The 16,860-nt window shown below is 39.1% G+C and overlaps 1 protein-coding gene and 1 pseudogene across 1 annotated transcript; both read right to left on the bottom strand.

The window, feature by feature from the left end:
- LOC146633307 (interferon-induced very large GTPase 1-like) overlaps nucleotides 1-6,630 on the bottom strand; it is a 100,704-nt pseudogene extending 94,074 nt beyond the window's left edge.
- A 386-nt stretch (nucleotides 6,631-7,016) lies between these two features.
- On the bottom strand, nucleotides 7,017-12,091 carry LOC146633306 (uncharacterized). Its single transcript, XM_085352143.1, has 4 exons — nucleotides 12,065-12,091; nucleotides 10,708-10,810; nucleotides 10,033-10,626; nucleotides 7,017-7,435 (listed from the first exon to the last, which is right to left on the bottom strand). Exons 1-4 carry the CDS (start codon nucleotides 12,089-12,091, stop codon nucleotides 7,017-7,019), a joined length of 1,143 nt encoding a protein of 380 aa, XP_085208269.1.
- Nucleotides 12,092-16,860: the final 4,769 nt, after the last annotated feature.

The raw sequence follows: 16,860 nt of genomic DNA, 5'->3' as shown, positions 1-16,860 counted from the left end.
GATAAAAACACAAACTGGGGTTGGAAAATGACATTAACAGCAAATTACAATGCAAAAATTAATTAAGCTGCTTCAATAATGATCACTTTGGCTTCTTTTTTTTAAATTTTCACTCCCCCCACCCCAACCAGTCGTGGCAGAGGGCTGTCCCTTCCTGAGCCTGGCTCTGTTGAAGGTTTCTTCCTTTTTAAAGGGAGTTTTTCCTTCCCACTGTCGCTAAATGCTTGCTCATAGGGAAATCTTCTGATTGTTGGAGTGGCCAAAACTCTAGGGGAAGTAGCAATTCTTGTGAAAATTTAAAAAAAAAAGCCTACCAATCTTCAAAGCGCAGCAGTGGACACCTTACCATCACATCAGTCCTTCAATCAGACCTAAAACACCACCTTTACAGAAATAAATTCCATACAAATTGGAAATAAATTGTGTAATAATTGTTGTTTTTGATTGTTTATAAATATATAGAGCTACCCTTCAGCCTCCTAGTAGACATACCTGTGTTATGAATGTGAAACTCCTCTGATTTTCAGAAAAGTTGACCTCTGACCTTGAAGTCAAGGTCATTGAGATTTAAGCTTCACAGAGATTTTCAGTAGATGCAACCATGGTATTGACTTGAAAATTCTACACTATCAAAGACTTAGGTGCCCACAGCACCTCGCCATATACAAAAGATTTTTCTATTCATTTATGTATTATTAGTTTATTTATTTCTTCATCCCGCTCTCTCTCTCTTTTTTTTTTTTAATTCACCTTTCTGTTGCGATGCTCTGGACATTTCTAAACCCCACAAGTTCAGCCTCAATTTTCAACCCAATTTTCCTATACTTTCACTTGAACACGTCCAGCCTTCACCTCTCACCGGTCCTCGTCCCCTCTTCTCACAGCTTCCTGTGTGGCCTCCCAAATCAAACACAGGCACAAATCAGCCGTTTCTTCTTCTCTGTTCATTCTCTCTTCATCTTTTCAGTCTTTTCTTGGCGGTTAACTCCCAGCATGGATGCACATGACACTCCTTTGATTGGGAATCTACACCGGTGCTAAATAGAGCATCTAAGTCATCACTGTCAGAAATCGTAACAGTTTGTGAATAGCTCACATCAGCATCGTCTTGTCTTACAGGAATGTATCTGACTCGATAGTCCAGCATTGATAACTTCTGAAGAAATGTACGCGCTAGATCTTTCTCAGATGTGTCATGTATCTGTTTCACAGGAGGACATATTTTAAGTAAGTCTGCTGGTGACATCTTTGTTTTTTTGTCTTGAAGGTGAAGCCTGCTGAGAAGTCCTTCAATGTTTCATGTACATTGTCCTTTTTTTACTTGAGTCACTGACTGCTGCAAGAAATAAAGCACACTTAGGAACTGACAAATTATTAAGACTGTGTGGGATAAACGTTAAAAAACAAATAAATAAATAAGTCAATAATGAATAAGTAAATAAAAAAGATTCTGACCTTATCCTCGCTTACACTCCTTGTCATATTGGAGGTACCTGCACAAGACAATTGATTTACCAGATTAGCAGAGGGACAGATTAAGGGACTATGGGGCGAAAAAGGTGCAATACACAGTTTAGCCAAAAGTCTTCATTGTTACACCCCGGCCTAGGCAACCGGCATGCAACACAGAAAAAATAAAAATAAGGGGGGGAAAAAAAAAAAACACACAACAACAACAACAACAACAACAACAACAACACACTGGCAAATTATTCAGGAATAACAACATTCAAAAATAAAAACAAAAAATACAGCACTCACGTTGTGTACATACACATACACAAAGACCAGTGTTGGGTAAGTTACTTTAAATTAGTAACTTAGTTACATTACTAGCTACTTCCATCAAAAGTAACTCAGTTACTTCAAGTTACTCATTACTTTCAAAGTAACTAGTTACTAGGGAAAGTAACTTTGGTTTTACTCAGACTTCTCTTGTTAATGTGTTGCTTCCATAACTGGATACCCAGCCAGACTGCCAGTCTTCTAGCTTGCTTACTTGCCACAAGTGCACTGTGCCACCTACCAATAGAAAGGAAAAGATAATGTGCACATTTCCACGAGAGAAATCCCACGCCTGGACCGTCGTTGACTGCCGCCATGATTCTAGCCTACGTCACAGCGTCATGTGCACTTTTTACATCCAACACAAAAACTGCAGTCGTGGTGCTTTCGATTGTACTCGGAACTCGGAAATTCTGCCTTCTGAATAGAAAGATGTAGGCAACACCAGACTGCAGATAAGCTGCATACAGAGCTGGACTGGGACAAAAAATCGGCCCGGGCATTTTGACTAGAGACCAGCCCACCATTATAGGAAAAATCATAAAGCCTTTGAATGAAAACAAACGCTGTTGTGACAGTGATGTACACTGTCTTGATGGTTTATATGTATCAATCTATCAATCGTTTGTGGTAAGACTCAGATAATTATTTTTTAAAAGCTAGACATTTTAAATGAGAATAAGAAAGAAAAGTATTTCTTTCTGCCCCCCTTTCCCTGTTAATGCCCTACATGCCCCCCTGGCAAAACTTTGCTAGACCCGCCCCTGCACAGTTACCAGCTGTCAGCTAAGTAAAAAAAGGATCCTGGTGTTATTTGTCTCTCAGAAACAGTTCATAACTTCCCTTCAACTCATTCATGTCACCTAAAAGGTAAACCTGTTTCTCCATCACCTGTTCAGCTCTGATGATTCAGTAAGGACATCTCCTGGTTTCACCTTCATGTTTCCATCTCATCACATATCCAAACCGACATCATGACCAGCAGCTTTTACAGCTGTGGCTCCAGCAAACATCAGCTGATACTAGAAAGTAATATTAAATAAATTCTAACAACAGCTGATCAAACATGCTGCTGTTGTTTAACGCGACGTCCACACGAAGTAGGCAATAAACAAACAAGAGAGAAAAGCCGATCAGTTGATCATTGATCAGTTTCATGATTGAAGTAGAAACAGGAGAGGGAGGGGGGAGAATGAGAGAAGAAGAGGCAGCTGTGCAGCAAAGACACAGAATAACTCCAGCTTTGTGTCTTTTTCATTGTAGCTGAAGTCCGAGACAAACTGTTTCTTTTCACCTCAATAAGAAACGTAATATTTTCTCTGAATATGAGACGATTCTGTTTTTTAGGGGATGGCTGGCAACTCTAATAATTAACCTTATGAACAAAATAAAGTTCAACATCAGTAACATAGCACTCACCCAGTTGTATAGAAACCCCGTCATGCTAGCTAGCACGCAGTACGAAAAAGTCAGCATAACTCCAACTAAACTTGGTTTATATCTGACCCAGATAGACTGCAGGTCATAACTTCTCTCCTCCTCCTGCCTCCCTTTTCCCTCATCCACCTGCTGCCTCCACCACTTGCTAATGTTACTGAATCTGTGGAAGCTCCGCGATTGCCACCACACGAAGTAACGAATAACGAGCCTCTCTAAATCCGCGTTCCTGGTTTTGGCATAATAACTACTTACCGTGCTCGTTATCACAATAATAACATAATTACTGTAACGCGTTACTTAATAACGCGTTAGTCCCAACACTGACAAAGACACACACACACAAACAGGCAGGCGCTAGCCATTTCAATAAGTGTACTTGTTCAACTGCTTGTTAATGTAAATATCTAATTAGCCAATCACATGGCAGCAGTTCAGTATATTTAGGATTTAAGCATGCACCGTGGTCAAGACGACTCACTGAAGTTCAAACCGAGCATCAGAATGGGGAAGAAAGGTGATTTAAGTGACTTTTAATGTGGCATAGTTGTTGGTGCTAGATTGGTTAGTCTGAGAATCTCAGAAAGTGGAACTCCCCACAGAAGTATCTCAGAAGTTTATAAAGAACGGTCTTAAAAAGAAAAAATACCCAGTGAGTGACAATTTAAGAAAATGCATTGTTTATGCCAGAGGACAATGTCCAGATGCATTTAACCTGATAGGAAGGCAAAGGTGACTCAAGTAACAACTTCTTTTAAAGCAGATAACTCGTAGGCTGGAGAAGAAATATCCTCTCACTAATTTAGAAGATCATCATTTAGCCTGGAACCAGTTTAAGCCAATTTGCTGCTTTAAAAAAAAATCCTCAGTAGTAGACATCTTACTATTCATCACTTATTGAAGGAAATAAGAACAACCCTTGGTTTCTCTTCAGCACTACAGCCAGACTGACCAAAAGTCAGAGCTCTGCTGAGCAGGGCCGTGCAGAGATGTCCGAAGAGGCAGGTGCTCAAAGTTAAAAAGGGCACATGGAACCATATTCATCATCTAATATGAAAACACATCAAACTATATCACTGTAATCGGGTGGGGACAATGCAAAGCAAACGTAGCCTATGTTTTACCTGATGGGGTACAATGTTGCTGTTGAGGGGTTACTGCTGCTCCTGATGCTGATAATGCTGGAGGACAGGGCTGTGTTGATCTGAGACTGTAGACATTAAAAAGTCCATAGGAGAGAGGGTAGCTAATTAAAGAAATGTAATGAGATAACAATTAAATGCAAAGACTGGTGACAGCTCTTGGAACCATAAGACAACAGATTTTTTTTTTAAATGTGGGAAATAAACTGAAACCGGAGTATTAGTAGGGCAAAAGAAAGGGGTTGTCATAGTAGGGTAAGAATGTAACAAAAAAAATCTATGCACATAAAACACACACGCACATACACACATGCATATACAGTTACATTTCATACCTTCTCCAGAATACTGTACATACTATGGCCACAAGTTTGTATCATGGTGCTGATCCAGAATCCTTCCCTTATTATTCATTCTTAGTGCTAAGTGATAAGAATTTAAAAAATAAATAATAAATATAAAATAATGCATTTATGATGATTCAATCTGTTTGACTATCTGTACAGGCAGAAAGCCTATTAAACATTTAAACTGTAGAGATACAATAATTTTGCTGCTGAAAAATCTGCATTTTTGTCATATTTGAAATATAAATGTAATATAATCTGTTTCTTAATGTATTTTCTTTAAATTACAGTTTGTGTTTTTTATATCGTAATTATAATAATCCATAATTATGTGGATATGCATACCAGAAAGGCAGGGGAACGCCCTGTAACTTACTTTAAAACTAAATATGTTCCCTAAAACGGTTGCCAGACTAAGACCCCTGTAACCCTTACCCAGTTAGTTAGCAGCTAATGACCACCACTAATTGAGCATTTAATAAAAGGACAGGTAATGTTTTGTCGCACTTTTGCACACACAGCACGCTCATTTGTTTCAATTCGTCAGTTGCCACAAGACAGCTTTCATCGTGCACACAATAACCTAATATTCCTGTTGTTATAGACTATAGTGTACGCTGTACACCCTACTTATTGGTTTTTGTTGCATCAGTCTGCGACTCCCAATTAATTACGGTGCTTCCCCTACAGCTCCGCATCGCCCAGGCAGCAAAAAACGAGCGTGCGCTTTGCAAGCTTGTTCCACCAGCGCGCTCTGCTGCCAAAGGTGAGCTTTGGTTCATGGTTTTCATGTGACTAATGCAAGCCGGATCATTTTATTTAGCAAAATTGTGAATAATAGCTAAATGTTATTGTTGAGGGGCACAGGCAGGACTCCACACACAAACACAGACATAAAAAAAAAAAAAGAATAAAATAAAGTTTTAAAAAATGCCTCATGAAAAGGGCACTTGGGGCACCCATCAGGAAATGGGCAGGTGCTCACGCCCCCTGCAAGTCCCTGGCCATATGCAGATTTCAGATATCATGTCACATTTGACCTCTGACCTCTCCTTCAAAGTCAATAGACCGTCAAAGTGATAAAAACTGCTATAGCTAGTTAAATCTATGTTTCTCACTGACATTTGTATTGACAACATACAGACATTTAGGGAATTATTCTAATTATATTGTTACTTTGAACCTCTGACCTCTTCTGTAGGATTAAATAAGGTGAAACATTCATAAAATGTCTTTTATCTTTTAAAAATAGGCTTAAAATTGTGCAACTTTTGTTTGTTTTGGTAACATTTATTTTATTATGACTTTGTTATGTACACAACAGTAACAGATTATAAGTGTTTAGATACATAACAGTTTGAATACATGTAGAATTCTCATGCATACTTTTAATATTTATTATTAAACATTTAAATGAATTTTATTAAAGAATGAAATAAATGTCATGCATGTATATATTCACATGAAAAAGGTTTCAAAATATCAAAGAAAACACAATGAAAATATACAAAATACAGCACTATTCCCTTAATAGTAAGTACTGCCCTGACAGTGAGTTGCCTTGGTGAAGGTTTGTGTTGTTGGAGTGCATCTTGCTGTTGTAAATTAACTCATGATTGTATAATATTAGTTGTCTGTATGCTGAGCCACTACAAATAAGTTAACAGTAAACAGTGCCCTCTACTGACTGAAATCACATATGGCGCTATTAAAATGTAGTCTCACACGGCCTTTGTTTAGAGACTGCAGAGTAAAGGAGTTAGGAAACTACAACACTCAATGACGCACATATATTGTTTTATATATTCGATTAAACCAAAATCTTTTGGTGTTTGTATATGATTTAACATTATTAACCTCTTAAGAACTGAGGGAAAAAACGCACCTCTCTGTTTATCTGTGTCAACTACAGAGGACATAATGTCTCAGGGGGAAATTTACATAATTAAAGTGATGATATTAGGAAAAAAACTTTCCAGATAAATAGGGGAGCTAGTCATCATTATCGCAGTTGTAATTTCTGCCCATTGGGTAATTTCAATGATTTCTTTTGATAAACAAATTCCCTGAGATTTAAAAAGTTAGTTTCCCGAGTGACCTGGGCAACAAGGAAGCAGACATTATGATAAATGAACATAAAAACACTATGAAAATGCACAAAAATTCAACTGGGATAGATTACTACTGGGTGGACACAATATCGCATCATATATAATACAAAATCTAGATCAAAACGGGAACAATTTAGTCTGTTTAAAGCAAATTCTGCATTTGGAAATTTGGTCTTTAAAATATAAACAAGATATTAGAGCAGTGGCATACAGTCCCAACAATGCCGCCTGACCATCCAACACCAGCGAATGAACTTCCAGCATCCGCGGATGACCTTCCAGTAGCAGCGGCTGACTGCCCAAAACCAGTGCCTGAAATTCCAAAAGCAGCGGCTGAATGCCCAGCCACAGTGGCTGACCACCCAGCAGCAGCGGGTGGCCAACCAAAGGCAGCAGTTCATCGCACGACCACAACGGCTGACTGTCCAAAAACAGCGGCCAACCGTCCAACCGCAGCGGCCAACCTTCCAACCACAGCGACCAAATGCCCAACTGCATCGGCCAACCGTCCAAAAACAGCGGCCAACTGTCCAACAAGCAGAGGCTGACTGTCCAACAGCAGATGCTGATCGTCCAACAGCAGAGGCCGACTGTCGAAGAGCAGAGGCTAGTTCTAAAAGTAATAATAATAAAGACAAAATACATTTCAATAATGGTATAATACACTATAGTAGCAGCACAATTATATATAAGAAAAATTAAAGAACATATCCGATATAATCTGTACAATGAGTAAATAAACAGTCAAACTGCTGCAAAAGTATTTCATGAACTTTTTTGAAATGCATAATGAGGTAAATTTGCTGGGGGAAGCATTGTGTAGCCAACTAGTAAAATTAGTGTAAAAAAAAGTCTGTAAGTTTACATACATGCAGATTCAGACAAACACAAACAGTTTCACTTAAAGTTCCTAACTGAGAGAAGTGACCCATGTCGACCATATCAGGAGCTAATTAAGTTCTCTAAATAATTAGGAATGGTGGTTCCATAATTAGTTAAATGAAGATACTATTTTTGTAGTTTTGCCCCTATACTCCTCCACAGTGGATTTTAAATCAAACAATCAAGATGTGATGGAAGCAAAGACTTTTAGCTTTAATTAAAGGGATTTTACAAAAAAGGTTGTGTTAATTGTTTAGGAATTACAGCCATTTTTATTCATAAGCCTCCGTTTTCAAAGACTCAAAATTAATTGGACAGAATGACATCATTTTAGATCAGGATTGTTTTATCATTTGGATGAGAATCCATTGCAGTCAATGACTGACTGAACTCTAAAAAACATGGACCAAATGCTGTTTCCTCTCTTGAGATGCTCTGCCAGGCCTTTAATGCAGCCATCTTCAGTTTCTATTTGTGGGGTTGCCTGCATTCAGTTAGATCTAACCAGTCCAGTCCAAGGCCAAGATGCAGTGAAGCCCAGACCTCCCTCTCCTGGGTCCTGGGTGCAGGTTTCCCCAATCTTCCCCAATATACTATTTATACGATTGGGGAAACCTGCAGTCAGCTGAGACTGAAGAAGTCACTTTGTTGAGTGACGAAACATTTCTCCCACTGAAAACCCTACGCCCAGATGAACAGAATCAACTTTTTGGGATCCATAGAGTTCTCTTGTTCCCCTCATTTGTGAACAACACTCCAAGAAACTTAAACACTTCCACTTGGGGCTGCAACTCATCCCTGGGCACTAACCCTTTTCCAGCTAAGAACCATGGCCTCATAAAAATGACTTACTGTTGGTAATGCAAACTAGGGTCTCACTGAGATTGTGCAGGGACCGAAAGGCTCATAAGAATGGGCCAGGTACCCAATACTCCGAAAGTACCCACCACAGAATCCTTCAACATGGTGACTTATTTTCTGCAAGTCTACAAAGCACATGTAAAGTGGTTGGAAAAACTCCCATACACACTCAAACAGCCCAGAGAGGACAAAGAGCTGGTTTAGCATTCCATGACTTGTTCTTCAATCTGAGGTTCAACTAATGGATGGACTCCCCTCTCTGGTACCCTAGCACAGGCCTTCCTGGGAAGGCTGAGTAGTGTGATCTGCCTATAGTTGTAGGGAAAAAAGAATGGAATCTTCCTCATCCACCTAATTTTCATCTCCAAGGATATGTTTGTTAATATCCTCCTCCTCATCTTTTCTGTGCCCTTCTTTAGAGTCTAGGAGGAAAATGAGCCTCCGTGTCCTTGACTATGTCCACCCTGCAAGCAGCAGCTGAGCTGGATTCACCACTAGGCTTCGCTGTCGTGTCAGAAACACAAGCAATGGCTTTTCAGGCTGCCAACACCATTCCAACAATCTGCATTATGCAGCAGTGCTCGCAGGAGTCTAGGTCTGGCAGCAACACTGTGTGTGCTTGACACCCATACAAACATTGAAAATGGGGGGTCTTCCCCTGAGATGGTCAACCTGGAAGCAGCTGGGTGGGGGCGGGGCACGACCTCCTTAGCCAGCCGCCACTGGCATTCCCCTGACAGGATCCAGTAGCCATAATTACCAATGCTCAGCTTTGACAGCTACCAATAGCCACAAATACAAAAGGCCACTTTCTCCACTAAAATATTTAATTACAGCGTAATAGATATTCCTGAAACCCAGAAAACCCATGTTCATGGACTACTGTAACAGCTGCGTCATTGAACAGTTAAATGAATTATCCTGATCCTGGACTGAGTAACTCTTATGAGCTTCTCAGGGAAGAAAGTGTTAGTGGGATTGGGAAGCTATATTTTTTTATTTCTATGTGAAGGCATGTTATTCGTGTTTTTGTTTCTATTTAAAAGCTATATGTTCTGGTAGTAACTGGTGAGGATTGTTTGGTTTATGTATTCAAAGTAATAACTATAAACCAGTGCCTCAAATGTTAAACTAAGGGATAAGAAACTGACTCCTACAATGAGGGGATCTGATATATAGTTGGGGGCATTTTGCTGACATGAGGTAAATCCTGTTAAAACGAAATGGTCACTGTAAACATTCAAGAAAACCAGTTATGGAGTTAATAACATAAAACTTCTACTACATCTACTGCTAATTTCTACAGTAATTGGGAATTGGATGTTAATAAAAATATTTTTGGAAAGCCAAGAGCAAAAATCAGGGGGAAAAACAATAAAAAGCATTAAAAGTAAAATAAAAACAACAACATTCAACATAAAAACCTGTATTTATGGGAATTAAGTTCTCTCCATCATAACATCTCACCTTTTTGTTTATGCTGATAACCTGAAGATCTGATCTCATCCTCTTTTTTGTTTGGCTGCAGATGATCCTCGTCTTTGTCTTCATCACACATCAGTCCACTGTAGCAGTGGGGATTGTTTTCAGAGACCATGATATCTATTTTCTCTAACAGAGCTATTATCTCATCTTCATCTGTCATATTTCTTGTACATGTGTGGAATCTTTTTTCGGTCAAACCACTGTTAGCTTTCAGGTCTGCCAGTGCACTTTCACATTTTTCACCTGGCTCACGAGTTACAACAGTCATTACATAAGGAAGAAATCCTTCTCCAAACGTCTTTTCTAGCCACTGAATCCCTGAGCTGTAATGGCTGCAATGCAGACCATATGGCACCAGTAAGAGAAAGACATGAAATGCCTGATCTGATGGGATTTTAGCAACATTTTGGAGACCGATCATATTAATGACAGAGATTTGCCGACCACACATATCATACAACTTGGATGAAAACTGATCCACATTGGATTTCTCTTCGTGGTCAAGTAAAATGTTGTTTGGCCCAATCTCCATGGAATTTGTGTCACCAAGTAACACAATTGTGAGCTCAGGCAGTTCTGAAACAAACCAAACAAAATCAGTAAGTTTAAAATGCAAATATAAGCTATAAAATCCAAGCTTCTGATTAAAAATATTACCTTTGTCTTTATCTGCAACTGATTCAGACGTAGTTTTAGTCTTGCCCTTTTCCTCATTCTCTTCTGGTTGTTGAGCTTCATGAGCATCATTCGCTAGAAGGCACTAAGAAAAGAGTTACAGTGTGTTTTTCCATAATTTCATTGTGCATGTACAATGACAATAAAGAGCTATTCTGTTCTTCTATTATAGGGCAAAACATTCAATCAAAACATTTTAATCTCAAATGAAAAAGAGAGGTTCAAGTATATTTAATAAATGCTCATTTGAATGAAAAATAAAATAACTTAAATATGAGATGATAAAAATCTAGAACCACTCATATCACAGTAGGATTTCAGACTAAAACAGTTAGGTGTGTTTTATTTACAGACAGCCCAACAGGTTTGGACTTCAGACAAAGACAACAAACGCCCACATCATTACACTTAATCACTTTCTAAATCCTGAGCATTACTTCCACCAGTATTTCAGTGTTCAGAGTGAAACATTAGATGTAAACTCACATTTACTCTGCATCCTGTAAAGATTATGTTTCTTTCTTTGTATAAAAAGGCCAAAACTGGTTATCCAAACACTGAACAGAGAAACCTGAACTACAACACACACCAGGTTGGTGTGACTTTGTTATTTACACAGGATGCCATTTTCTACTAAATCTTTACATAGAAAATACTACATAGTCTTGTTTAGAATCCTGTATTTATGACTCTGTTTAGTGACATTTTTGTTTGTGACAAATCTGACACCATAAACCAAATGCAGGTCACAACAGGTGTGTGGAATGTGGAGGTGAGCATCCAAATGTGGCATGCAGGCTGAACTGCTCCAACAGTAAGCGAGCCTTTAAAAACCAGTAAAAAAACCCAACATTAACAAAAACAAAGACAAAAGCCAGTGATGAATAACAAGGACCTCCTTCTGGAGAGCACACGAGGGACCGTACACAGTGTTTGTGACAATGAGGGCTGATGGGGAATGAGAGACAGAAGCTGTGAAAGTAATTTCACACAGTTGAAAGCATGCAGAACAATCACAAAGGAGAAACAAACGAACGCGAGCCACCAAAGTAACTTGTGGAAGTAGAAATAAACAAGAGCCAAGTGCACTGACACACAAAGACTAACACTAAACAAGATCCCAAATAAACAGGACCACAGGAGGACAAAGGTGCAAACACAGAACAGTGAGGGGAACAAGTCAAAAAAAAAAAGAAAGAACTGAAGCAAAATAAAATAAAAGTTAAACTAAAAATGTAAGAATGATAATAAAAGATGAATCCAAAACTCAAAGTGACAGAAAATCCTATTACCACGACGATGTAACTGTGAGATAAGGACATCGGTGAAATTCCTTTACCTTGTTGTCAGCTGCCGTCTCCTCCATCTGAGCTGCAGAGTCATACAAGAGAAAGAAACACAGATATCTTGCAGTAACAGGAATAAAAGCTATTTAAAAATGAAACGCATGACAAATGCACTTCACTATTATAAGATCCAGTGTGTAAATATGCACCGGTGTGTAAATATAAACCCTTTTTCAAAATCATTTCAATTCCGCTTCATCAGCCTCTCATTTATCTGACTGCCGTGTTTCAGAGAGAACCCTTTACTGTTTCTTTTGCTCCACCACCGTGTTTGATCCGCTGATTTGCTGTTGATTTCTTCATAGATTGTAGTTCTTTACTGAAACGAACTGACTGCATCTTTGTTAACAAATTAGCGCATTATTAGTAGAAAATACTCTGCGCTTTTCTCTCACATCAGCATTTTTCTGATTTACCCCGCTGAGTAAATTTGCCCAAACAACATCCTCACAGTGCTCCTTTTTACTGATGTGACTTCAGGCAGCTTTTTAGTATCATTTAGACCTAAAGGCAGCTTCACATTATTCAAAATGATAAAATGAAAAGATTCAGTTTGAATCATATATTTGAAAGCGTATTCTGTAAGCTCTGTAGCATGGACTCACCTTGTGTTCCTTTCCTCGGGTCTGCTTTATCTGAGATCTGAGGTACTATTTAACTCCCTACCTTAACAAATCCCTCCTACCTTCTTTTGACGGAACTGTGTGCAGTGATCCAGGAAAACTAATTGTACATAAAACCGGCCATTCAGCGATGAAAACAGGTAAAGAGAGAGAAACAAAATTCAAGTCAAGACTTGCAACTTACAGAAAACCCCGCGTTTGTTGCTGTTTGATACTGAGACCTGTAAGGCTAGTTAGACTTGATTTTAAAATACCACCAATTGGGTTTTGGTTTTATGGTGTGAACTAATGCGACAGGGACTTGATTGCAAGATTTATCTGGAAACAAAAAAACTGTAGGCTGAGTGCAGCCCAAGTGAAGCAGGTACTATTCTCCAAGAAGGAATTATAGTAAGAGATACAATATTTACTGGAAACATGGAGGTGACATAGAGCGTTAAATCCTACATTTATGCTCGCTTGGTTTTACCTTTTCAACTTGTTATTGAAGGCAAATACACACACACACCCACACACACAGATTTTATCTTTTCTCACAGGTGGCTGCTCTACTTATTGGAATAAATAGGAATCTGACAAGATATGAGGGAATACTTCCAATAGACCACAATGCACAACAGAGGAAGCTAAAGAAAACTCTCCTTCATGCAGATGACTCATAAACAAGAGACAGATAAAATCATTAGTACATAAAAATACTTAGAAAAGTATTTCTGTCTGACATGCTAAAACTTGCCAACCATGCCTGCTGTTTCTGTCCACTATCTCAAATCACCTGAAATATCCCTAATTAACCCAAATTTCCCTCGGGATTAATAAAGTATTCTGATATGATCCACAGTTAAAAACACTTGTATGTATGCATCCAAAATGCTGCACCACGAGTACTGACAGGGACTAGAAAGAGAGAGCATGTTTCTCCTATACGGCTTCCCCTCATCAGCTCCCTCTTAAATCCAGAACTGAATTTAAAATCCTGCTTCTCACATGACCTTATAGTATCATATATCCCCATTAGAGCACTTCACTCTCGCACTGCAGGCCTACTTGTTGTTCCTAGAGTATTTAAAAGTAGAATGGGAGGCAGAGCCTTCAGTTTTCAGGCCCCTCTTCTGTGGAACCAGCTTCCAGTTTGGATTTGGGAGACAGACACTAGCTCTACCTTTAAGATTAGGCTTAAAACTTTCCTTTTTGCTAAAGCGTATAGTTAGGGCTGGACCTCGTGACCCTGAATCCTCCTTTAGTTATGCTGCAATAGGTGTAGGCTGCTGGGGGACTCCCATGATGCACTGAGTATGTCTTCTTCAGTCACCTCTCTCATCTCTGGCTCTGTTCCACAGCATGTCTTTTATCCTGTCTTCCTTCTCTCACCCCAACTGGTCACGGCAGATCGCCCCTCCCTGAGCCTGGTTCTGCCGCAGGTTTCTTCCTGTTATTAAAAGGGAGTTTTTCCTTCCCACTGTCGCCAAAGTGCTTGTGCATAGGGGGTCATGTGATTGTTGGGTTTTCATCTCCATGTATTATAGTAGGGTCTACCTTACAATATAAATTTAAAGCACCTTGAGGCGACTGTTGTTCTGAGTTGGTACTGTATAAATGAAACTGAATTAAATTGAATTGAGGTCATTTGAAGAGAAGTGGAAAAAATCGAACAAGCAATGATTAAAACAAATCACACAGACCTTATAGACCTGGGTTTAAACCTGTTTTTTAAGTCTTTTACTATCGGGGGCAAATAGACATAAGAGCAGTCCAAAGGTCATTTATTGTTGAAAAATTGGAAAAACACTATGTGGGCAAAGGGGCGTGATAACAGGCTCTGCCAGCTTTCAGATGAAACAGTAATACTAAGAAACATCTGAAAAATGAACCAGATTAAGCCGTCATGCTTCAAGCATTACCAGACTCATTGAAGCATTCTGTGGAAAAGGTGGTATTTGCAGAAGGTGTGACAAACACTTCAGTGCTAGTCTGGACGCAGCGTTTTCAGTGGGAGAAACGTTTCATCACTCATCCAAGTGACTCCTTCAGTCTCAGCTGACTGCAGGTTTCCCCAATGACTGAAACCAGCCCACAGAAGGAACAATGGACTGGGAGGTCAGTGGTGTTTGATCAGTGGGCCTTGATCAGTGGTTGTTGATCAATTGTCAGGAGAATTTGCATAATTATGATAAAGAAACTGACCTCCCAGCATTAAAAATTTGATTTAATTTAATTTATACCAACAAAGTGACTCTATTTTAGGACCAAAGTAATTATCACAAGACACATGAGCCATAGACGTCCAGGGTAACTGGTGACCTAAAGAGCCTAAACCCAGTAGGCATCTCTTTGTTTGAGGTGATAATACTATTTAAAAATTCATGTATATAATTATCACTATTAAAAAAATGTTGTATTTTACTGTATATAGTAACCATCTGTAAATATTATAGGATTTTGGCTTTTTTTAATGCGCTGATATAATATATCTCCAATTCACTTTTCTAGCTGTCAGTTGTGCTGCTGTAACAAGTGAATTTCCCAGTGTGGGATTAAATAAATTTTATATTTATGTATGTTTGGTGTCCACTCTGGGCATCAAATGCATCAATAGCTTCTATACCTGACGTCGTGTTTGGTTATATCATCTGACTCTCCACTGCAATCGGCATACTATTGCATTTGAATGGCATACATCCTATTTTTAGTGAGATCTATAAAATCAACCACAAATGGTTTCAAGTTGGTACACAACACGGATTGTAGCTCCAGTTTGTCTTTAATGGTTGGAACCCTCCTGAAAAAGATTCATGTGTGTATGAGTGAGTAAATGAAGTCTCCCATGAAGAAATGCGGCTCTCAATGATGTCCCATTTTGTTCTTCATAGTATGTTTAATCTGAACTAAACGAAGGCTCGGCTATTTACTGGTTATTATGTAAGGTAGTTTTAGAAAATACATTGATCTGAGGGTTGTCATTGTTATATTTGTAGGCAAAGCAAGCACATCAGATCGACTGTAACAGCAGTTATGCTGAGTGTTGAGGTAGCACCGAGTGAAAATTTGGTCTTACTCATGCTCCTGATGCTACTGATGCTCCCAAAGCATTTCGCAAGCCAGCCAAAAGATGTAACAGTTCTAACTCAGCGGCTCCTCCTGATGGGACATATCTGAAACACCTCACCTAGGAGTGTCCAGCAGGCTTCTAGCTGGCCTAACAAACTCATTTAATCACACTGATAATCTCCATTTGGCAGCTAAATACATTTTAGCTCGCTTGCTGACAAAAAAAATTTACTTACACATACCAGTGTATTTATTCTATCACCACATGACCTGTGCAGCTGCAGAGCTTTGCTGTTTTTGAGGGATTCGTCTTAAATTCAGTTTTGCACACACATTTTCAGGTGTGCTTTTGCACGTCTTTGCAACAAGCGTGGTGAACACAGAGTTGTCGAAGACATGACTGAACCCAAAGAATCGGTCTACTACATTCACTATTAAACATTTACTTAAGTGACAAAAAATCATAAACTGTTTTCAAATAAATGAAAATTGAGAGATTAAGAGATTATGATTGTTAATTAATGCATACAATGAAGTTGCTGGACATGCAGCTCCATTACGGTTTACCAAGAGAGGCTGCAGCAGCCTCAACATTACTTCTTCCAAATAAAAACCAGACCAGAAGTCAGGCTTAGTACACAACCTTGAAGGATGTATCAGTTCCTAAAATTAATCTGGAAGATAGATAAAAGAGGAGGTTTGTGGAGGAGTTATTATCAAGGATGCACAGGTGTTTTTTTTCTTGTTTTTCTTCTTCTTCATGTCTTTAGTTTTGCCTCCTGTCTTTTTGTTAGTGCCACTGTGTCCAAACCAAGCATCACAGCAGATCTTACTCTCATCTTATAAACCTTTGCTTTCACTCTTTCTGCTATCATTCTGTCACACATCATCCCTAACACAGGTCTCCACCTGCTCCACCCTGCCTGCTCTCTCTTCTTCACCTCTCTTGTGCACTGACCATTTCTTTGGATGGTTGTATTTAAACTCCTCTGCCTTAACTATCTCTGCTCCTTGCATGTTCTGTTTCCACCTGTCTCCCTCTAATTCAGACACACTTCTTTTGTAGAAGCGTTGTCACCTTTAGTGTATATGAGGCAGGGTGCACAGCTGAAACACTT

This window comes from Diplotaxodon limnothrissa, linkage group LG4 (assembly GCF_057381915.1).
Source record: "Diplotaxodon limnothrissa isolate DT_005_m linkage group LG4, D_limnothrissa_male_GT1.1, whole genome shotgun sequence".
Lineage (NCBI taxonomy): Eukaryota > Metazoa > Chordata > Actinopteri > Cichliformes > Cichlidae > Diplotaxodon > Diplotaxodon limnothrissa.
This window is presented reverse-complemented; position numbering and strand designations above follow the sequence as displayed.